Source organism: Sminthopsis crassicaudata, chromosome 4 (genome assembly GCF_048593235.1).
Source record: "Sminthopsis crassicaudata isolate SCR6 chromosome 4, ASM4859323v1, whole genome shotgun sequence".
NCBI classification, from domain to species: Eukaryota; Metazoa; Chordata; class Mammalia; order Dasyuromorphia; family Dasyuridae; genus Sminthopsis; species Sminthopsis crassicaudata.
In genome coordinates, this window is record NC_133620.1 from 343093330 (window position 1) to 343118280 (window position 24951).

Here is a 24951-nt window from a genome sequence, read left to right on the forward strand (position 1 = left end):
ACATTTTGCATGTATGACTAAACGAGGCACTGATGATTATTGAACTAAGAATTTGAGTTAATTTATACAGATTTATATAGGTAGAATTCTATTTTTCCAATCCAAGAAAACTTTATTACCCCAAACTTAATTCCTCCATCTCCCTGGATACATAGTGTTAACGGAAGGCTGGTACAAATATAAATATAGTATTTAGACATTCTAATGTCTTCTTTTTCTGGGTTTGATATTTTTCTCACTATGAAAAATATGCTTTGAGCTCTAAGATTAGTTAGTTACAATCAGTTTTTACTACTCTTAGGCCAATTGCAAACTTTCACTTCTAGTGAAATAAGATAATTAATATTCTGAATAGTTTTATTCAAGAATATTTTAATAATTTCTTATGTTAAAGGCACTGGTACAATATTTCCATTTAGTTACAGAATAATAGCAATGGCAAAAATATTGATGATACAGTTCATAGTTTGATTGTCCCAATTTATGGTACAGGTTTCATCAGATATAGTATCCCCAAAACATGAGTTGGCTTTATATAAACCAGATCCACTCTTCTGCATCACTGCACAAGGAACTCTCTATATATTTTCCCTAACTTTACCAAATGTGTTAAAGATTGTTCCACTGTAGCTGCTGTCCATTGGTTGACATTCTGATTATAATCCACACTGTCCAATATAGCATCTGCATACTCTTTCACAATATTGTGTGCTTCCTTAGCATTGAAACCAATCTCATCATGCTGGGATTGATATTCCTCTATGATGGTCACTCAAACACTGTTGACTCAAACATAATTGCTAAATAATAAAGCAAGAGAAAGGATAATCTTAACAGCTGTTTAATAGAAAGCAAGATCAGCAATAATCAAAATATAATAGTCCAGGGGGCAGCTAAGTGATGCAGTAGATAGAACACCAGCCCTGAAGTCAGAAGGACCTGAGTTCAAATCAGACCTCAGATACATAATGCTTCCTAGCTGTGTGACCCTGGGCAAGTCATTTAACTCCAATTGCCTCAGCAAAAAAATAACAATAATCCATGAATAATTTTGGCTCACCTTCTCACAACCAATGCTTACAGTATCTGCAAAGGATAATGGACACACACAGAAGAAATCTAATAGGCACATAAGTAGGGAAATCCATTGTGCAAAATGCAATTCACAACTCTTGGACAGCATACTTTTTTTTTTTGTATTTTCTAAAAAAGAGTATCATATGACCCCAGCTGGGCAAAAACACTTCTCACTCTACTCCCCTTCTACTAAATAAAAAACCCATTTCTCTGTTACTCAAGGGACACTAGAGCAGCAACAAACTGTCATAACACAGTTACCTTTCAATGGTGCTGAAACAGTTTTATTCCTTTTCCATGATAAGCAATTTCCTTACTTTGAAATATTGCCAAATTCTTCAGATAAGCTCAGAGGCTCTGAGAAGTGTTTCCTTCTCAATCTATAAATATAGTGTTAGAGCCATGCAGCCTTCTCCTAATCAGTTCTTCAAATATTAGGATTCCCAGAATAATAGCTGTAGATTCTCCTTGTTAACTTTGATCAATTTCCTATTTCTTTTTTCAGTAAACAAAACAAAAACTTTCTTTCCCTGATTCTTCCTAAACTGAGGTTTCCCTTCTGCTTTTCTCTTCCTCTGGTCATCTCTAACCCTTCCTCTATCTCTTAATGCCCTAAAAGAAGTGAGTCTGATGTCTAACATGATATGAAACTGAAAAGATTCCGTTTTCTTGTATAATCTTCCCATGATCTCCAAACAAAAGTTTTATTTATGCTTCCTCAATAATGGATTCTTGTCTCCAAAAAGCATCTCTTCAATATATTTATCTGAGGATCAATTCTCTTTCAGCTTCTCAGAACAATCTATGTCTCACCTCAACATTTTATCTCAAAGGCAGTATTTCTTCTTGAGCCATTTTTATCAGTATTCCTCCACTAAAAAAAAAAAAAAAAAAAAAAAAAAAAAAAAAAAAAAAAAAAAAAAAGACTTTCAATTCTATATGAGAGAGTTAGTTATGGACCACCTAAAAATGCAAATGACCAGAAAATAAAAGCAATTTTCATATTGGGTACCAAACATTTCCTTATGGGACTGATGTCCCATCTCAGACACTGTATAAGTGTCCATTAGAAGGCGTATTTCCATGTTGCTTATGAGCCTTGGAGAGTTTATCAAATTATACAATATAGACATCATTAACAAGTGTAAGGTACCTCTGCTATGTCAAATAAAACTCATCAATCTTGATTGATTACCTTTTTTCTATAAAGTTCTGTTGGGGCCAAAGGAAAATTAAGTTAATTGACATGGAAAAACTGAATGACTAGACTACACTAAAAACCACTCTATATGACTAAGAGGAATAAATAAAAGACACCTTTTATTAATTTATAAATGTATATGTGTAACATCTCCCCTAACAACAAGACTACACTGGCCCCTTAAATAGCTATAAAAACTCTTTTTTTTTTTTCAATCTCATTATAAACCATGATAGAGCTGAATTCAGGATCATGGGGACACCATGAGAGCCACAATATAGCATAGAATGTCTGTCTTGCCTATATAGGTGATACATGTATCCAAATAGGTTTGCCTTAATTCCATTTACAGGAATATCCTCCTCTCTAAAGGATGTTTTGTTTGTTTCTTGGAAAGGAACAGGAAATTGAGTTTCTGAGGCTGACCCATTCTGTTCTCTCTTCAGAAAGGTGATACTGGATTATATCTAGCTGCCATCCCCCAAAAAATTTATTGCCAATCTGGGGGAAATGGTTTTTGGTTTGAGATTATTTTTCTGTCATAATGTCTTAATGTGAAAGGAGTATCCCAAATTATATTTGAAGATTTGACTCTCCACTAAATGCTGTTTACAAAAAGACTGTTATAAATAGTGAATAGCAAATAAACTCTTTTATCCAAGCTGTTAACAAATGGAAATCAAAGAAATTATACAGATTAAAATATACCAGACAACTTTAATTAAATAATTTTTTTTCCACTGGGATTGAAGAGATTTTAGCTCACTCAAAAGGGAATCCCTGATTTCAACTAAGGAGGAATTCTCCAAAGTGTCTGGAGAAATCAAGGACATGCTCAAGATATTGTCCATGCTCCACCTCAAATTCTTCCCCAATCCTTTTCTCTCTTTCTGGGGATCTATTCTTGAAGAAAGTCTAGAACTGCATATGTTTTCTTTTGAATTTACAATTCAAAAGCAAAAAGATCTATTTCTTAGCGCTAACTATACTATTCGCAGAGGTTCACAATGTTGACTAATCATTTTCTCCACCAAAAAGGAGTCTTATTCAAATGTCCAGTCCAGCTGGTACATAATTATAACCAAAAAAATGTTATTAAAGCAATAGAAGATCCCAATAACACCAGTACCGAATGAACCAGTTGCTTGGGAATCTCCCAGCACCATGGGTTTGATTTGTGTAAAAGCCAGACAGAACTAAGCTGGAACAATATTAAAAATTAAGTGTTAATTATTGTATTTTGTTTTTGCCCCACCAGAGTTTGTCACAGTGTCCCTCCTCCAATCCCTTTAGCCTCATAGGGCATCCCATATAACAAAAAAGGAAATTAGCACAACTGATAAATATATTGAAAAAGTTTGAAAATATGTGCATCATATAACACTGGTGGACATCCCCCACCTCTACAAAAGCATGTATTAGGAGTGGCTTTGGATCAATACTTTTTCTCGACTTTCTGATGCCTGGTTTTCTTTATCAGTCATTGTAGGGAAGGATCTGAAAGAGCTAAGGCAAAATCACTTTCATTCTGCCATCTTGACTCCATCTCATCCCCTATCCCTGCATCTCCCAAAGCAATATTTTTTTCCTTAAATCCTTTTTTAATGGCATTTTATTTTTCCAAATACATGCAAAGATAGTTTTCAACATTTACCCTCACAAAACCTTGTGTTCAAAAATTTTCTCCCTCTCCTTCTTCCCTCTAAGACAGCAAACAACATGATATAGGTTAAATGTATACAATTCTGTTAAAGATATTTTCATATTTGTTGGGTTAAGCAAAATTTTTTTAAAAATCAGATCAAAAGAAATTAAAAAACCAAGCTAACAACAACAAAAATGAAAATACTAGGCTTTGGGGGCAGCTAGGTAGCACAGTGGATAGAACACCAGCTCTGAATTCAGGAGGACCCAAGTTCAAATATGACCTCAGACACTTAATACTTCCTGGTTTTGTGACCCTGGGCAAGTCACTTAACCCCAATTGCCTCAGCAAAAAATAAACCAAAAAAACCCTAGTCTTTGGCCCACATTCAGTCTTCATAATTCTCTCTCTGGTTATGGATGGCACTTCCCATCATAAATCTACTGGAATTGCTTTAAATCACCTCATTGTTGAAAAGAGCCAAATCCACTGATCATGTCGTACTCTAATATATTGTTGTAAGTACAATGTTCTCTTAGTTTTGCCCACTTCACTTAGCATCAACAATTCAAGTTGTCTTTCCAAGTTTTTCTGAAATCAGCCTCAGAATAATATTGTTAATGAGAAATTGAGTTGTTTGAGAACCTGATCATCAGTTGGGTCTTGCCCAACAAGTTTCTCCCAATAGTTTAGCAGTTGATTAGTATATATAAAGGAATTTTGGTTTGGTTTAAATAAAAGTCACTACATGTCAGAGACAAACCTTTAATTCAAATTACTATTTAAGAAAATGCATTCTTCAGTAGAATTCCCTGTTGGATATATTCATGTATACTTCATTTTTTGATAGTTCCAAATAGACTATGATGTACTGCTGGGTGACAGATAATATGGAAGAGATATATGTGGTAGTGCTGCCATAGCTATATCCATCTACACTTGTAAACTCCCCTTGCTTTCTGCATACTGCAAAGTATTGTAGGCTTAGTAATGAAATAATTAACTAGTTAGTTAGTGCTCTTGGGCAAGATTTTCCCAAAGGCTGCAGTCTTCGTCCCTGCTCACCGGAGGGTTCTTCAACTGCACAGGAGTAACCTAGGATTTTCTGGACTAATGTGTGGTGGAGGCTAGCCAGCGTCCACCACCTTTCTTGGGCAGCCCTCCTTCCACCTGTTCTGTTTCTGATGGCCGGATTCCTTCTCCCATAGCACCCAGTGATATGACCTTGCATTAATTCCTTTTCTCCAAGAGAAGAGTGGAGTCTCCATCTTGGAAAGTTTAAAAGAATGCACATTCCAGAACTCTAGAGATGAGGATTATGGAGCCAGAGTCAATGCCTGAGGAACAAGAACTGACTTTGGGGGAGGACCATTCCTGGGGGAGGACCATTCCTGCAGGAGCTTCCTCGGGAAGCGATGTCACATCTGCCGCTGAAAACAGCAAGGTCACCAGTTCAAATCCAGATTCAAATATTTATTTACTAGATGTGTGATTTGGGGCGAGTCACTTAATTTTTGCTTACCTCCATTTCCTCAGGTATAAAATGGGGATCATAATATTTACCTCTAGGGTGGCTGTGAAAATCAAATGAAATAATTATTGCAAAGTGTTTAGCACACGGTCAGTACCTAAAGGGCTGAAACTCTGAGTTGATGCACTAAGGTGGGACAACCGAGCACTTAAGGCTAATTACTGATTGGACAATACTCTATTAGCCTATGCTTGGAAAATGGTCCTTCCCACTATTCTGTGCAGGCTCAATCTTTTGGTGTATACAGAGAATTGTGGGGAGGGATTGGGGGTGGAGTAAAACAAGCCAGAGTCACTTTAGTGGACGAGGAAGAAGAAAGTCACAGAGATCCTGTGTCCATTTCCTTCACTTCTATCCCTAAAGACCAAGGACTTTTGTTTATTCTGACTCTGGCTGATTCTAAGGTATCCAGGGTGTTACCTTGGTCTTCACAAGTACCTAGTACTAAGCACATAGTAAGTGCTGTTTGAGAGAAACGGGTTTGATCTTATCTCTAGCAGATATCATGAGAGTGTAAAAAGAGCTAATAATTCAAAAACTTTTAAAATGTGATTATTTAAGTTTTATACCCACTTTTGTCATTTTTGCCTTAAGTATCAACTTTCAGTCTTTTGTCTTTGGTAAAATTAAGGAAGGAAGGAAGGAAGCCCTTCCTTACCCAGATCAGAAGACTGAGGGACACGGGAGTATTGGGGAGAGATGAGCACTCCAAGGGGGTTAGGAAGGGATTGGTAGTATCTAAGACTAAATGAACAAAGATTAGAATCAGTCCTATTACAGATGAAAAGCAACTATTAGGAATGGATTGTGTCTCTTAATATTTCTTTACCTATTAAATAAAGACCAAACTCCTCAGTCTGACATTTAAGGCCCTCCATAATCTGGCTATAATTTACCTTTTCAGCTTTATTTCCTGTTCCTACCTCACACATATTAGTATTAGTCAAAAGGGAAATACTTGCAGGTCCCAGAACTAACCTGGGCTTTCCTACCTCTTTGCTAATGTTCCTTCTGTCTAGGATGCTCCCTTTCCTCATTTCTGCCTGTCAAAATCCTTTCCATGATTCAAGGTGCACCTCAAATGCCATCTTCCCTTCCCTATGAAGCCTTCCTTGATCTCCCAAGCTGGAAGATGTTTCTTATTTTGACTCTAAGGGCAATTTGCAAGTATCTCTTTGGTACTCTCCACCCAGTTTTGCAACACATTTTATTTCTAAGCATGTTTTATCTTCCCAGGACTGGATCTTAAGGAACAAATACAATCACACCCCCAGTCCTTATCTATAGGGTTTTATTGATAGCATAAACATCAACAAAGGAACATTCACTAACAGAAAAATGGATATTTCTGCCTCTCCATCAACCTTGAACTCTAGTTTTGGTTTTATTTTGGGAAATGTAGCAATGAGTGAAATTAGCTCAAGAAGTCAACTTTATTCAGATTATAGACCCATGTTAGGTGACCCTAGCATAATGAGAAATATCTGGACTCTGATAGACAAAGGGACCAAGAGCCTTTTATAAATATACTAATCATCAAATTATGGTCTTTAAATATAATAGGATATTATCACATTTTATGAAATGATGAAGCCTGCCTCCCATCTCTTGGCAGAGAGATGATGGAATAGGTGTATAATGAGGCAAATATTTTCAGAGAGAACCACTGTATTTTTTTTTATACAATTTATTGCCAAGGAGGGCTTTTATTTGGGGTAGGGGAAAAGAGGAGATATGGGGAGGGAAGTTGGTGAGTAGTGATTATTTTGCAAAGAGAAGGAAAAGGAAAAATGTCAGTGAAACATCTGTGAATATAAAGAAAGTTCAGAAGGCAATATATGCAAGCAAGTTTAAAAAAAATATATGTCAAATTTAAAAACCTTATGTTAACAAATTCACACTTTCATTTATAATTTTCCTTTCTGTTCTGATTTATTGAAATTTATATTTATTGATGTTAGTGAAAATAAAAATGAATCCGTCTAAGAGAAGCATATTACCAAGCAATTTTGAATATATCAGTCATGAGCAGGTCCATAGGGATGCACACTGTGGTGGTTGTGGACAGGAAATGTTGATAAATTTCCTTGGTAAAATCTCTTTTGCTCTCATGAATTCATTAGTCATTTTATTTTTGTCTACAATTTAAAAACAGTATGAAATAGAAGACCTTTTATTATTTTTGTAACACAATGATACCATTGCCTAAAGTAGGCACCCAAAGAGTGTTGATTGAATGAGAATGAATGTGCTGAGTAGTTTAACAATAGTGGAAACTGAACTGTCCACAATCTCATCTAATGACTATGTGACCACATGCATGCTTTTGTGATATTTAGGCATGCAATTTGAGCAAGGGAAGTTGTTCTCCAGAAGTTTATTGGGTTCCTGGTGACTGCCTAAAATGGAATAGCGGTTTATGTTTATACAACACTTTCCTCAAAATCATTCTAGAGGCCAGAAAGAAGTAACTACTGACTGCTTTAATTTCCTAGGCTTCAGCTTCGTTAAATCTTGAAAATGAGATAGGCTGGTCATTTATCAATATATATATTAAAATTATGCATAATTATAAAGATAAAACATTCTCCTTGCTTTCTATATTCTACAAAGTGTAGTAAACTTAGTAATTATGTAGTTAATTATAATTTGACCAAATCATATATATATATATATCCCAGCAGAGGTTAGTCAGTGCACATTGACTAGCATTTAATATATATATGAACTATTTTAAAAAACCCAAATGGGGTCATGGAGAATCAGGTCTGAAAATGAAGGAACCACAAAAACAATAATGCTTTTTGGAGAGTATTTTACAAATCTAATTTGCTTCTTATAACAATCCTAGGAAACAGATGTTATTGTAATCTCCATTTTTCAAATGAAGGTGACTTGCCCAGGATCACACACATAGATGATGTCTGCACTACTGTCTATCTACCCAGGTTACTTACACCTTCGGAATCCAATACTTAACGTGCAACAAGAAAATGGTATTTACACACATGTATTGTATCTAGGTTATACTGTAACACATGTAAAATGTCTGGGATAGCCTGTCATCTAGGGGAGGGAGTAGAGGGAGGGAGGGGAAAATTTGGAAAAAATGATTACAAGGGATAATGTTATAAAAAAAAAAAATTACTCATGCATATATACTGTCAAAATTTTTTTTAATTATAAAATTAAATTAAAAAAACAAAACAAAACATGGAAGACATCAGCCATATCCTGCACTGCACGCCATCAACAGTCATCTTGACTTTTGTCTTGCCACTGGACTTGAACAGACTTTTGCAAATCTGCTCACAAATCTGAGCAAGTCAAGACATCACTCTATGCCGTAGTCATTGGTTGTCTTTGAAAGTGAAAGACAAACAACAATATGGAAGTAATATTAGCCTTTCTGGTTGTGAGGATAAGGAATGGTAATTCTTCGTGGTCTTCCTCTCTTTTTTTCACCCCCTCATCAAGATAAGGAAATTTTAGTGCAATCCAGATTCCTTCCAGGACGCATTAGAAATTGTAGCCCCCAAACCCACCATTTGTGGGTTCTATAAATAGGACCTGGGCACTGTTCTCCTGAGAGCCTATCATCCCTTTTACAGACAATAATAAAAGGGCCGTAAAGCAAGGTAATAGAAGTTTCTGCGGATAAAAACGAGCTGTTTTTCATCTACAGATTGTTAGACCTTGCTCTTGTGTTTTTTCTCCAGTATTCGGATGTATGGCTGGAGAGACGTAGCTTCCGGAGAAGTATTTTGTGAATTGTTAATGACAGCACTGATCGGGTCCTGGGGTTTCTCTGGGCAGTTACGGTGAGAAAGCTCGGCGGTGCGCCGTGAAAGCCTAGGGCTGGGCCGTTCACCTGAGACTGCGCCGGTCCGTCATTAAAGGGGAGGTGAGAACTCCGGCGAAGACCGTCTCGTTCGCCCTCACAAAAGAAAACTCTGGAACAGAAAGACCCAGATTGTCAAGAGCGCCCATCGTGAGCAGGGTTCCAAGGTCTTCACAGGCGCAAGAGGCACTGGTTCTACTGGACTGCGCCTGACAAGTTTTTTTTCTTTATAAATTACAATTTATTGTATTATATGTATTATATTTATAAATTACAAAAAAAACTTACAATTACAAAAAGAGGGTTAAAAACCTTTAAAGCTGCCTCCTTGGGGGTTATCTCGATTTTGCCCTGTCTATATCTTCCTTATACATAGTATTCTGACTCCCCCACTTGATTGGGACCTAAGAGAACAGCCTGCTTGTTTTGTGTTTGGCTTTTTTTTGTATCCCACAGTACTTGGCAGACAGTAGGCGCTTAATAAATGCTTGCTGAGATGTTGAGAGTCAGCCCGTGGGTGGCTCCACTGGCTGCTTCTGTAAGGAATTGCAACTTAAAATTAAGGTGGTTCCGGGTCTAGCGCCCTCCACAGGGCGTCGCGGTCCTGAGAGAGAAAGGGACGGCAGCCATTCGCAGATACAGAAGCCGTTCGCAGTAGCAGAAGGTCTGGAGACCCCTTTCCGGAAGGTCTCTCAGGGGAGGAGCTGACACAACATTAGGAAAACAACTCTCTGGCCCAGGCTGGCTGGCGCTGACCCTCTCCACGTGAGGCCTCCGGAGCCGCAGACCCCACCCCCAATAGGACTCCGCACCCAGGGATTGGCTGCGCGGAATAGGGGGTGGAGATTACGTCTGGCTGACGCGATGTCAGCTCGGTTGGGGCAGCTTCCTGTTTTCACTGGCCGGGAGGCCGCAGCTTCCGGTCATAATCAAAAGGATAGAAGGTGGAAGAAGTTCTACTGATCTTCTGCCGCTGAGGTGAGTCTGGGGTCCGAGTGAGGTTGTGGTCGGGGGACAGAGGGAGCTCAGACCGGGTCCAGCCCCACCAGACAGTGGCCATCAAAGCCCTCCAGTCCCCGCTTGTCTCCGAGGCCCCCGTCCCGGACCCCCTTCTCATTCCTGCGTCTCCCTGCCCTAGCTCCCTTCCCATCTCCAGCCGCTACCACGCCCCCTCCGTGACTGCTACCCCGGCCGTGCTGCCCGAGCCCTCCCCACCCCGACCCCCCCGCCTCAGTTTTCCTAAGCTCTCGGCGCCCCTGTTCCCACATCTTTCCCCTCTCGTAGCCCTCCTGTCTCCCCCGCCCCCACTGCCCGCTGAAGTGTCTCTTGTAGACGCCCTCCCACCCCCTGTCACCGCACCAGCCCGTGGGCCTCCTCTCCGCCTTCCCATTCGGAAGTCTCACTGCCCAGACACTTACTAATCTGTCCTGAGGACACTGCGGGCAGAAGCCAGGCCGCCTCGGAGGGAGTTTTGCTTGTGCATCTCGGGTTCTAGCGTGGGGGGGGGGGGGCGGGAAGGGACGAAGGCCTCCTGTGGAAGCTGGAGCTTGAGCCATCCCTGAGAAAAGCATTCCTGGAGGCTGAGGTGAGAGCTGTCAGGCATGAGGAAGGGCCGCGCAGAGGCCGCCGATGAACGATGGAACATGCGCGAAGAAGGCCCTTACGGTTCAACTGTAGGGTGGTGGAATGGGGTAACCGGCGGGATGGTGAGAAGTGGAGGGGGATCCTCAGGTCTGGAGCGCGGATGGCCGGGATACGGAGGAGGCCCCCACAGTAAGGGGAAGTTTGGGGAAAAGTTAATGGCCATGGGGGGGTAGAATGGGATCTCCAGCACTGGTCTTCCCCAGATACTGTCTGTATGAACCTGGACAAGTCAATTAATTTCCGTTTCCTTGTCTTTCTTATGGATCATATGAGCACTTTTCCCCGAAGGATTCCTGTAGTACATATAAATGTTAGCTGTCATTAACGCCAGAGTCCAGATTGTAAAGAAAGTGAAACGCCGCCCTGGGTGTCTAGGTGATCCTAGGTATAAGGAGACAAAGAACTTGAGGGGCTTGGGGAGCTGTTGTGGGCTCAGTCCTGCGCTTTGGCAACAGAGCGGAGAGGAGAGACGGTGACATGGACAGGAGCTAAGAGGTGCTACCGAAGCAAGCAGGAGGTGATGGGGCTAAACTTGCGTGGTGTGTGTGAGAGTGGGAAGAGACGTTATGCCCGAGATGTTGAGCCGAGACAGATCTTGTTGGCTGATTGGCTGTGAGGGATGAATGAGGATGCCGGATCTAGGTCTTGGGGCAGCTAAAGTGGCAGGCCTGCACCCTCCCGAATCTGGCCACAGACACTAGGCAGCTGTGTAAGACGGGCAGGTCACTTAAGCCCCTTTGCCTCAGTTTCCTCTAATGTCATATGAGCTGGAGAAGGACAGGTCCTTTGCCAAAGAAATACCAAAGGAGGTCATGAAGACTCAGATAGCTATGAAATGACTAAGCATAAACAGAAACATGGCAGTGAGATTGCACATCTTTGTGACTTGAAGGGAAGATAGTAGGACAGCTCCAAAGAGTTGTTCTGTTTGTTTTTGGTGAGGTAGTTGGGATTAAGTGACTTAGCCAGGTGTCTGCGCCCTGAAGTGAACGCAGATCCTCCTGACTCCAGAGCCAGTGCCCTATCCACTGTACCACCCACTGCTGCCTCCTAAAAGAGAAGTAGTTTTGAGAGGAAAGAGAAAAAATTCTGTTTTGAAAGTGTTGAATTCGAGATCCAGTTAAAAATGTCCAGTAATAGGCAGTATCCTGATATTCATCTGCATGTGGATGATAATTAAATTTATGTGAATGGAAAGGTCATCAGGTAAATGTAAAGAAAAAAGAAAACGTACACCCATAGTTAAGTGGACTTGACTTAGATAAAAGTTCCGCAGATAGATTCATATGATGTACAGAAAGGGAACTGTCAGACAAGTAAAAGAGAACCAAGAGAGCAGAAAGTCAGAGGAAAAAGTATCCAGGAGGAGATGGTCAACACTTTTAAGGATTTTCAGAGAGGGTTGGGGGGGGGGGAGCATTGGGGAAAGGACAATGGATTTGGCAAGGAAGCATCAGAACTTCAGAGAGGGCAGTTTCAGTTGAATGATTTGGGGAATATGAGCTCACTCCTTCCAGTCTGACCCACAAACTCCCCATCTCTTACCTTGCTCTGTTCTTGGGTAACACCTGAATTTCACATCACTTTCTCCAAGACCCATCACTTAGGGCTTCTTAGCCAGTACTGACTGAATCTGTTGACTCTCCTTCCACCTCTATGTCAGATCAATTGGTCAGTTACAAGTGTTTATTAAATTCCTATTGCTAGTTAGTGTGGATATAAATATAAAGAATAAAAAAATTCTTTTTAAACAAAAATTTAATTTCTAATGAAGGAGACAACAAGGACATTATAGAAGTTTATTCAAAATAAATAAAAAGATAATCAGTTTATGTGATTGCTGGCCTAGACCTTTTAACCTAAGGGATTCCCATCTTGCCCCATTTTGTCAGTCTAGCAGTTAGGCCTGCAAAGTCTTGCCTTCCTCTTTCTCTCTTTGATAAACTTCCTGATTTCCCTACATTCTCAACTAATGTTTATCCCAGCACACTTATCAACTTGCTCTGATCCCTGAAGTTTGCTCTCTATGTGATTAGGTTCAAAGAATTTCTATAGCTGGACACTGGCTTTAGGGTTCAATCTATCAGTTCTCTTCTACTTGGTCCTAGTATTTGTGTTTCTGGCTAAATTATCGCTTGTCTCAATCACTGTAATGGCAGGTGTCATCAGAATATTTTGCATGAAACATGTGTCATGTACCCTGCCTGGGGCAGCAAACTACATTGTCACTTCCTATTGACTTGACATCTGGATGATACACGGAAGGACTACTCTAATGCTGTATCTGAAGACATATCTACAGTTCACAGGAGTGATTTTTAGGTGCCTTATTGACCTGGTCATTCTGACATAATAAATTAGTCTTCTCCCAGTATCAACTACCTGCCAACCTGGTAATGAATAGAAATGAGTCTAACTATTCATTAGGGGAAATGATGAATACAAAGGACAGTGACATATGTAGTTCATACTATAAATTAGTCTCTTGTGCAGATGGAAGCTTATATTGCCATAGACTGCTAGAGAGAAGCTCTTTTTGTGAGGTTTAAGTTTGGGTTATTTTTTTCCCCTTTCATCAGATGTCATAGGGAACATAATGATTTCAGATCTGATAGGGGAGCCCTGAAGTGGCTAGAAATTAGAGTTAAAAAGAAAAAATGGTGGCAACTTAACAAGTACACTTTGCCACTTAAAACAGATTGTGTCTTCTGAGTATTTGGAATAAGAATCCGAGTTTTATTTGTTGGCCACTTTGGTTCCTTACCTTGACTCCCCATCTTTTTTCACTTACCATGATAATTTTATTCCTTTGAAAGAATTGAGATTTCCAAATTACTCCTTTCAAATGCAAAATCCTATAAACTAACATTTTAACACTGATCTTTTAAAAGCAAATTTCTGTAAGAATAAGTCACAAGTTAGGCACCTGCTAAAAGAGTTGGTGAAGAAGTGAGAGGACAGCAAAACAAATTTTGCTAACTTGTATTGGATATCACATGAAAATGCTATTCGTTCTTTGGCTCTTCAGCATCAAGAAAACTAGAGATTCCAACAGTATGGAGAAGGGACTCAAGAGCACCTGACTCTGAGCCAGGAAGGAGGCTGATCTAGGGTCATTTCTTTAAGGTGGAAGCACATCTGCTCACTGGGTGCTCACATGTCTGGAAGATCAGCTGCCTTTCTGGGCTCTGAATCATTAGATAACTTGGACATTATTTTCCAACAGAAAAAAAAATGACTCATGTATTGGTATAATAACTGCATTCCAGACTGTTGTTTAGGAATTGCCTGTATGTATATTGGATGGTTGAGAAATTTCATCTAGAGAGTAGAAATTGCCTCTATTATAATGTCCAGACCCAGTTTCCCTAATTGTCCTATTTAGTTACTCTGCCTCAAGTTATAACCATTCCCTCTTTAATGTTTGGTAGGATAAAGGACTTATATCTTAGACTTTAGGCTATACTTATTCCCTCTTAATGTTTGATGAGATAAAGGTCTTAATCCATTTTAAACATCATTAGATTATCTGGAGCCTCTCCTGTACCTCCCATTATGTCATCCTAGGTGCCTCTCCTCTTCTAGGTACCTCTCCCATCGTGTCACCATTCTTGTTGCCCTATAAAAGAAACTTGTATCTGACATTCACTGCTGGATTCTTGGAGATGATAGTCTCATTCAGTCCTGGGACCAAACCATGGATCCATTTGATCCCAGTAAATCTCTCCCCATTTAAGGAATTATTAAATTGTTCTTTAATCTCTATCTTGCTCAGTTTCTCCAGCATTACAGTCGTATGCCCAGCAGAACATCAGGGAGGATTCAGAATATGTAACAATACATTTCCATTTCAAGAAAGCATGTATAATAATAGAAGAGATATTCATTATGTCCATTTTTTTTCCTTTGCTTCCTTGTAGGTTATTCTTTTGTTTTGGGCTGTTCTTTTTATTTTATTTTTATTTCTTATTCCGGCTAACTCTTTAACTTTAATTCTGCTCCTTAACTAATTATTACTTAACCTCATCCATCCACCCATGGATCTCTCCCTTATCTTCTCCCCTCACCTTTTCTCTCCCTCTCCCATTCCCGTTAATCTACACACCTTGCTCTACAACCATAAATCTACATATCCTTTTCTATACCCTACCATAGTCTATTCCCTCTTCTCTAGGGATTCTTTAGGAGACTATAATAAGTCTTTAACAAGCTTATTTCTACTCTACCCAGAGTTTGGTTAGAATAAAGGTGGAGTAGGTGAATGATTTTTGATATCTTGGGAAGGAAGTTATGCAGGTAATTCCAAAAAATAGTGCTAAGACATATGTCTGTGGTTTCATTTCTGTTGTGCAAATGTTAATAGAGTTCTTTTAAAAAAATATAGATATTTATGCCTCCCATCTGGGTTTGTCTTAACTGTTAATAATTAAATAATGTAAAAGCCTCTAGCTTTTATGGTGCTGCTTTTAGGAAAGGAGGAAGTAAGCTGGTGCAGCATTTGGCTGGGGATTTTCATGCATGTACTAAATACTGCTATGATTTGCAAAATCTCTGCATTTTCTTTGTTTTCATTGTTTCTCCTATTCCCTCAGCATATACACTTCTCCTAGTTCCCTTTGGGAATGAATTAGGCTTGTTGTTTTTCCTCAGTCTGCTGTGCCTTATTTTTATTGTACTGTTGGTTAGATCTACCTCACAAGTAGTGAGAGGATGGGGGGGGAATACTAAAGCCACAAGACCACGTATCCATCTGAGAAATGTGTAACAGTCACACTTGTAGCCTGTCTCCTTCCCACCCCCACCTTCTACAAGAGAGAAGTGAATTTTATCATGTTTTCTGGTTCATATAGTCTTCATTAAAATCAATACCATCTTCTGTTGTGGTTTTTTTTTTTTTTTTTTTTTTTTTTTAACTGTGATAATTGCATAAAATATAGTCTCTGGTTTTATTTAATTCACTTTGTATTGGATCAGGGCTTTTTAAACTTTCCATTTACGTAGAATTTTTATGTGGCTAGGTATATAGGTATATAAGAGGCATACAAATCAAACATTATTTAATAATAAATCATAATTTTGTGATCTCCACATTCAGGTGTGAGACCCCATATTGGGTGGTAAACTACAGTTTAAGAAACTTTCTTAAGAATACAAGTGTTTACAATACTGTATGAGGATGCATTCTGATGGAAGTGGAAATCTTCAACATAAAGAAGAGCCAACTCACTTCCAGTTGATCAATGATGGACAGAGGTAGCTACACCCAGAGAGGAAACACTGGGAAGTGAATGTAAATTGTTAGCACTAATGTCTGTCTGCCCAGGTTACATGTACCTTCAGAATCTAATGCTTATTGTGCAACAAGAAAATGGTATTTACACACATGTATTGTATCTAGGTTATATTGTAACACATGTAAAATATATGGGATTGCCGGTCATCGGGGGGAGGGAGTAGAGGAAGGGGGGGGATAATTTAGATAAATGAATACAAGGGATAATATTATTAAAAATATATATAATTAAAAAAAAAGAAAGAAAATTAAAGGAACTGAGGCACAGAAAAGTTGTGATCCAAGATCACAAGGATCAATCAGTCTCTACTACTTCTCTTCTCCTTCCACTGCCAACAAAGCAGGTATTTCTTGTAATCTCTGAAAATAAAATGAAAAAAAAAAAAATTAAGAGATTAAAAAAAAAAAAAAAAAAGAATACAAGTGTTTGCAGTCTTCATCCATTCCATTCATATACCATGATTTGGTCAGCCATTCCCTAGCTGATGGACATCTACCTCGTTTCCAGTTTTTTTGCTATCACACAGAAAAACAAGTGATGCTATGAGTATTTGGCATAGAAGAGAACCCTTAAAAACTTTGGATATATGCCTTGTAGTGAGATAATTCCCAATTTTTTTGGCAGAGTGATTGAATCAATTCACAGTACTAATCACAGCATGTTTATGTACCTATCTTCCTACAATCCATCAAACATTGATTATTTCTTTTGTTGTCTTTGCCAATTTGATAGGCATGAGGTGAAACCTGATTTTTAATTTGCATTTTTCTTATAACATGAATTATTTTTGTATGATTATTGATAATTCATAAATTGTTCACATGCTCTTGATGCAGGTCTACTGGTAGAGAATTGAGGTATGAGAATCCCCTCTGGTTGGTGCAGGTCCAATGTGAAAGAATTCATGAACCTGAAATCTGAATGTGACAAGAAAAGGGATTTTTATTAGCACTGAGAAGTCAGCTTTGCTAGGAAGACAGACTTCTTAGTGGCAAAAGGTCCTGTCAGAGAAATAACAAAGGTTATCACTAAGAAGAGAATGTCTTTATAGCAGGCAGGAGTCCTGGTTGGCAGCTTTGCCAAGAGACTTCATTGGCCAAGCATAATCCTATTTCAGAGATTTGGAGTTCAAAATTGTCCTTTAGAGCTTCCATTCAAAATGGAATGAGGATCCCTCAATGTTGTCACTGCCCCCAGACCTAGATTTCCAGTTGAAAAGAGTACTTATCTTGGAGTTTCAAGCCTCTCCAACTGAATGAGATACTTAACTGCCCGGAAAAGTGGGGGTCTCTGGCAGAGGAGAGTTTCAGAGTTCACCCCATTGCTTCCCTCCAAAAGTCAAGGAGGACACTTTCAGTGTTCACCCCCATCACTCTGAGCACTTTAATCTATTGAGGCTATTGTGTCAGTTCACTCTATATATCTAGGGGCTTGCTGGGGACAATAGTATGTCAGTTTCATCATCTGTATAGAAACTCCTTTCACCAACTCCCCTATAACTTAAAATCTTAGATTTTTGAAGCACTGAGAAGTCAGACAACTTATTAGTGGTCCAGTAACCATTACTGTCATAGGCAAGATTCCTTGACTTAAGAGTCTTCCTGAGGCCAGCTTTCTATCCATTCAACTAGACTGCCTCTATCTTGGATATCAGACTTTCTTTTAATCTTTAAATAGTTTTTTTTTTCCCCCATCTCTAGCAGTTTTTCCTATTTTAGTTCCACTGTCTCTAATAATTCAACAGTTTTTTAAAATTTCATGTTGTCAAAACCGTTCATTTTATCTCATAATTACCTCATTACCTCATATTTGGTTAAGAACCCTGCGAAATTGTTTTCTAATTTTCCCAGCAGTTTAAAATTCTTCTTCCAATATATTATGTTCTTAGGTTTATTACATCTATTTCACAGATTGTGTATAATTACTTCTAGGTTCTGATTCTTTAGTCATTTTCGCTCATCTACTTTTTTAGGCCAATACCAAATAGTTTAAATATTGTTGGTTTATAAATATAGTTTGAAATGTAGTAATGCTGTATCCCCGTTATTTCTGCATTTTTAGTCCCCTTGAGATTCTAATCTTTTGTTCCCCAAAATAAATTTTGTTATTTTAATTCTATAAAGAAACTTATTATAGTGATATCATTTTTATTGGGTTGTCAGAGTCTAAACATGAATGATGAAAAAGTTTCCAATTTAACTTCCTTATTTTGGTAAAGTTTGGAATAATTCTATTATATGTAAATCTTGAGTTTGACTCTTAGATATTTTATATATTTTGTAACTAAATGAATGGAATTTTCCAAGAGAACAATTTCTAAACACTTTTAAAACTACCTTAGAACCAAATTTGTAATTAGTTTATTAATTCTAGAATCTTATCTCTTTGTTAAAGCAAAATTAGCATTATAATTCTTAGCAATTAGTAGTTTGAGTCACATTATTTTAAATTAATAAAACTGAATTTCTCTCTTAAGAAAATCTGTAATTCACATTCCTAAATTACTGTGGTTTGACAATTGTGTGAAAAGGATTTAGAGGGGACAGCAGGGCTGGAAAAGTTGGCTGAAATATGATTTGAGAAGGGAAGATTATCCCTACCTCCAAATAGCAATATACCCTACAGATAGAAATATCTGAAATTCAATCACTACAAAAATGAAAACCCCGAGTCCTCATAAAGGGGTGATGATAAGTGAGCCTATTATTAAATATTTACCTGTCATTAGGTAAAATCTGGAGAAAGTCATGGTCTTGAGGGAATGAGTTTTGAAAGACAAATAATTCTGAAGCATGAACCCTAAGGAAGGTAGAGTTGTTAGGGTCCCTGGGCAACAAGATGACACCAAAGACATGGCATGTAGAGTTGGAAGGTTTGGGCACCAATAATGAAAAAGATATCTTTCAGCATCAGAATTGTTGTTGGCCCTAAGTAACAATATGGTGGAGCTGACTATCCAAAGACAGTTTGATTTTTAAGAGTAATTTTAGGGACAACCTGTAATGGTTAACTGTAGCAAAATGCTTACCCGTGGCAGCTTTCTTTTTCCTGTCTTTAGTTACCAACTAAGAGAAGAACTAGGAGTGAAGGCCAGATGTTCTCTAGTTCCCCAAGTGATAGCTGAGGATATGGTAATTGTGAACATGGGTAGAAGGATTCAGGAGGTCCTGGTGGTGGTGTTAATGTTATGCCATAGTCTCCTTGAAGACATCCTACTCAGTTACTCTGCCCCAAAACCCCAGGCTATGATCTAAGAGGAAATGATCATAGCCTGGGGTTTTGAGGCAGAGTAACTGAGTAGGATGTTTTCAAGGAGACCATGGCATAACATTAAGACTAGTGACATAGAGATGTTCATCATAAAAGAGCCTCCAGTGGTAAAGCAGGATTCTTGTTCCTCACTCATGAGTATCTCCAGATAGTGACAGTATTTGCTTCCATAGTCTACACTTTCCAGATTTATATTCCAGCGTTCCTCTCTGGACACTATTTCATTTCAACCAAATTTAATTTATAATACAAATATATAAGGCTGTGTAGTTCTTTAGGGTAAGCCTGAATTCAATTTCTTTTTTCTTGCTCTCTCACTTTCCCACTTTTTCTTTTGGCCAAGTCTCTCTTGTCCAGGCTTGGAAGTATGATATCACAGGCCTGGTTCCACTTTTATTATTCCTTGTGTTGTTGCCTTGTTTTCTGTTATTTTATATTTCTTTTATATTTTATATTTCTGTTGGTATTTTCAGGTGGATGGTAAGTTTCTTGAGGCCAGGTACCATTAAAGTCTTTTGTCTCCCACATTTATTATAGGTAATTGGTACACAACAGATATGGGCTTTGATTTGATTGCTGTGGGAATAATAATAGAGAGCCTCTCAGAAACTTTGATTTGTGGCTATTTCTGGATTAGTTTGTCCCTCCATAAGCAATATGGAAGCATCCTGTTCCTGGAACTCCCTGTAGTGGGGTGGAACTTAGGGAGAATCCCTGATGGGCGGTCACAAGGCCTTCCCAGGAGTAAGGATTCAGGCATGAGCCACCATGCTCAATAATACCTCTTCTTTAAAGCTTTTCCAAACCACTCAAACCTGAAATGATCTCTTCTGTATTCTTTTAGTAACGATTTACCTTATTACTCATTAATTTGACACTTAATCATGTGCTTTTATCATTTCTTGTATTACTGTCTTAAGTCTATTGTTATTTAATATGTTCTGTTTTATCTTTCCATCTAGATGGTAAGGTTTTTGACTGTAGGTGTCACCATGTCTTTTTATCCCTCACAATTTATTGTCTATAATTGGCACACTAGAGATATTCTTTTGAGTTGATTGCCATGGGGATGATGGGCTACCTATCAGCCATCCTCAGAATGTGGGCCATGAATTTCTCTTCATGGGGAAAACCAGATAACGTGATATCATTGTCCTGTCTTCAGGTGATCTTTCTCTCACCAGCGGTTGGAAATATGGTTTTCATGGACTTGTGCTAACAATGAGGTCTGCTGATTGATTGAGAGTGGGATGATAGGAAAAGGGGCACAGCAGAAAGTTTAAAAAAGAAAATTTATACTTTAAAAATGAGCACTCATCTTGAAGGAGACCAAAATCAATAATACCACTGAACTAATTGTTTTGACTCTGTTGAGCCAATAAAAAAGAAAAAAAAAAGCCAAAACAAGCTATTGCAGTGCTCAGCCTGCATTGTACACTGCCTTAGAATGTGGATTCTCAATTATTGGGTCACTCCCATGTTCTTTATTACTTGCTGTCATGGTAACATCCTTCCTGACCTCAGCTTTGTGATTAAATTTGGATGGAAATTTCCTTCCAACTTGAAATTTCATGATTCAAGTGAAATAGGTTTTTGACTCCTTTCTGATCCTACAAGATTCCTAGTTATCCTTAGAGGCAGAACAAAAGTTACCACCCTACTGTCCCTAGAGCTGGATTATTGGTATTGAATAGGTCTCTTCATCTCCCAGAGCCTTTTCCCTCTCATTTCCTCTCTTCCATTTTCACTTCTCTTTTTCAAAAGAACATGTTTTGTTAACTTCAGGCTTCCCCCGGTAGGTACATTGGGGAATCGCAAGAAAGGAAGAGAACCATGGGAAGAGAAGGACAAGGAAATGAGAAGCTGAGTTCACTATGTGTTATGGATGCTCTTTTGTGCCATAGCTATCATGTGATGATCTAAGTGAATTGCTGGAGGAGGGAAGATGCTTTCAACTGTGGAAAACGGGCTAGACCCTAAAGCACCTATTCCGGTAAGTGAGCTGCTGAGATAGAAAAGAAGAGGTGGAAACTGGGCAGGTACATGGGAATGGGTGTTTCTTGTGCAAACACATTGGGAGAAATGAAGCACTGGCCTTAGTTATGAAACTGTAGTTCTAATCCCATCTCTGATACCAAGTAGCCTGGATGTCCCTCCCCTGAGCCCCAGTACTCATGACTCTCAGAATCAGTGTGGGATAGTTTGGGCATCTAATTAGGTTTCTTCTAGTAAAGCTACAATAATTTCTTATGGAAATGAGCAGGCATATTTCATTTTCAAAAAAAGAGCCACCATCTGAACCTAACTGTGAAGGATTGCCCAGTTATTGTTGTCTGAGCCCCATGGAAAATTCTTACCCTGTCACTATCAATCTATGATAAATAGAAATAAGTTAAGGATTTTCAGGTGGTTTGCTTTTTAAAGTAATCTTGACTTTAAAATAGTTGCTCCCATTTTCCTCTTCAAGTTAATTATCCACCTCCATGATCATCCCCTTTTATTTCTCTTGCATGTAAAAAACATTGGCCCGGCTAGATTCTTGGGTTCATCTGGGCTCAGGTCTCAAGCTTGATCCTATGGAGGGAGGAAAAGTCATTAAAAGCAGTAACTACTAGACTGAATCCCAACAGAAGTTGAGATATATGATGGTGGGGGAATGCTGTTTTCTTACATGTTCTATGTGATTGCTTGCTGTGCCTCCTGTCTAATTTCCGGTAGGCTTCTCCTGAGCTCATGCACTGATTTAGGGGCTCAGTCTATTCAGGATGGGTATCAAGGCCATCTCTCTCCCATGTGGGCTCCCCATCAAGACCTTGGCATTGTTTGGAATCTCAGGGTGAAGCTGGGCTCTTAGCAAGGTACATGGGAATGGGTGTTTCTTGTGCAAACACATTGGGAGAAATGAAACACTGGCCTTAGTTATGAAACCGTAGTTCTAATCCCATCTCTGATACCAAGGAGCTGGGATGTCCCACCCCTGAGTCCCAGTACTCATGACTCTCAGAATCAGTGTGGGAAAAATCCTTTGTAAACATGAAAGTAATACGTAGATTTGAGTTATTTTTCAGGATTTGTTTCTTGTGTGATATTTAGCCTTTCTGAATCTTGGCTTGTTCATTATTAAAATGGGGGGAGGATTAAAATAGATGGTTCTCTTCTACCACAGAATCTGTGATTCCACAGGTGTGAGCTCATGTTAATTTTGGAAAATGAAGAGATGGAAACCCAGAATGAGGGAAATGTTAAGGTCACCTGGAGCAGAAGTGCTTTTTTAAGGTTACAGATGCTTGTCTGTGTTGTAAGGTTTACAGAGTGCTCAGTGGTGCAGACGGGTACTTGTTTTGGAAGCATTTGATTAAGTGAGAGATCTTGGAGGGCCACCAAGGGATGGTTTTCTAAAGGTTTGTGGCATGCTGGCTGCTTTCCAGGTGATTAAGAAGAAGCTGGTGGGGTCTGTGAAGGCATTGCAGAAACAGTATGCGGCCTCTGATGCTGTGGTTACCAGCGAGGATGGAGAAGCCAACATCATGTGCAGTGCCCTGGAGGCCGTGTTCATCCACGGCCTGCAAGCCAAGTACATCAAGGCTGACGCTGGAGGAAAGAGGAAGAAAAAAGGTGGCCAGACCCCTCTGCCTCAGCCAGCTTTCTGGCCTCTCCTGAAAACCATTACTCACAGGTTGGAGCACTTTAGCACAACAGCACTTAAATGCATTTCTCTTTGAAAAGGGACTGTCATGTATGCATGTATTATATTTGAGTTATACTCTGGCATATTTGGCATGTATTGGTCAACCTGCCATCTTGGGAGGAAGGGGAAAAATTAGAACAAAGGGTTGGCAATTGTGAATGTTGTAAAATTGCCCCTGCATATATCTGGTAAATAAAAAACAATTAAAATAAAAAAGAAAAGGGACTGTCAGAGTGATATTAATACATATCTACAAATAAAATAATAGGCATAAAGAGTGGTACCTTTCTGGGAAACATTCTCAGGCTTTATGCATTGTAAAAAACAGTGGAACAGGAATCTGAGTGAACTGGAAAGCTACTGTGAATCAAGAAACCAGTGTTTTGAGGATACACTTAACAGCTAAATTATCTATTAGGTGTTGGATGTGGGGTATTCGTTAATGAGGTATTTATTGGATGTTTTTATGTATAAAGCACTGTGCTAAGTGCTGCATAGGTATAGGATACAGAAGAATGCTCTAGTTATAATTCTATCCCTCAGCACAGTACCTTATGTTTAGAAATACTAATCCCCTTTTGAAACAATCCTGTTTTCTTACAACATTTAAATTCTTCACTTTAATTCATATTGCTCTGTATTATAGATATTTGTACATATTTTACCTCACCTAGACTAAGATATTTGAGGGCAAGGATTATGATGTATCCATCAATGTGTACCTTCCATGTAATAGGTAGTGTGTTTGTTTTGGGGTTTTTTGTTTGTTTTTGCATGAACGACAGGCCCCCAGGTTAGATTTTATTCTCTTAGAAATACTTAGGAAACCTGTTTCTTTTCTGCCTGTTTGAGTAATTCTACGAGTGCATTTATTGCTTAGTCTATAAAATTGTATTATTTTTATTTGTGCTCCGATTGAGTTGTTTGAAATGAACTTTTTCCTTATTTTCTAGAAACACAATCACTGATTTAGAGCATTTGACCTTCATCAATACAGATGTTGGTCGTTGCAGGGCCTGGCTGCGGCTGGCTCTGAATGATGGGCTGATGGAGTGCTACCTTAAATTGCTTCTACAAGAGAAGTCGCAGCTTTGTAAGTACTATCAGTCAACGGCCTTGCTATTAGACCCTGAGGAAAGTGAGATCTTCCTCAGCTTATTACAAGGATTGACTTCCTTGTCCTTTGAACTCTCCTATAAGTCTGCCATCTTAAATGAGTGGACCATCACACCACTGGCATTGTCTGGCCTTTGTCCACTGTCAGAGCTGGATTCTCCTCCTGGAGGTGCAGAATTGCACCGGAAGAAGTCCCTGGATTCCATTTCCCAGTCTTCAGGTTCTGAGGATATTGAGGTCCAGCACTCAAGCAGTAAGATTAGATGTGGTATGAAGCTTACTTCGTCCTCTCTCAGCCTCAACACAGCCAGCTCCTCTCAGTTATCCTGCAGCCTGAATTCAGACAGTTGCCTCCTTCAAGAGAATGGTGCCAGGAGCCCTGCCCGCTCTGAGGATCCCATGTCCTGTGACTCAGACCTAGGGACTGCGAATACCTTTGATTCAGACAGGTCTTTGCAAGAGTAAGTATTCATTTATTCACACATCATGCCTTGGATGGAAACTACTCAGCATTATACTGTGGCATCATTTTTTCAAGAAATATTGTCCCATAGGGGGCTGAATCGATGATCTCTAACTTTTGGGTACAGACAGTGATAAGAGGAAAGATCAAAAACAAGAGGGGGAAGAGGGTGCAGTGAGGG

At 39.1% G+C, this 24951-nt stretch overlaps 1 protein-coding gene and 1 pseudogene across 2 annotated transcripts in view; one reads left to right on the top strand and one right to left on the bottom strand.

Moving 5' to 3' along the window:
• Positions 1–419: 419 nt before the first annotated feature.
• On the bottom strand, positions 420–9444 carry LOC141540801 (dynein light chain Tctex-type 3 pseudogene; annotated as a pseudogene).
• A 701-nt stretch (positions 9445–10145) lies between these two features.
• Positions 10146–24951, top strand: part of PLEKHM1 (pleckstrin homology and RUN domain containing M1) — a 38914-nt gene continuing 24108 nt past the window's right edge. Inside the window, exons 1-4 of one of the 2 annotated variants that reach the window (XM_074261016.1) lie at positions 10146–10273; positions 21303–21496; positions 22932–23179; positions 24145–24768. In XM_074261016.1, the coding sequence (XP_074117117.1) occupies positions 21449–21496; positions 22932–23179; positions 24145–24768 (920 nt within the window). In that variant the 5' untranslated portion in view covers positions 10146–10273; positions 21303–21448. The remainder of the gene's footprint in view (positions 10274–21302; positions 21497–22931; positions 23180–24144; positions 24769–24951) is intronic. The other variant, XM_074261017.1, reaches the window with a different exon arrangement.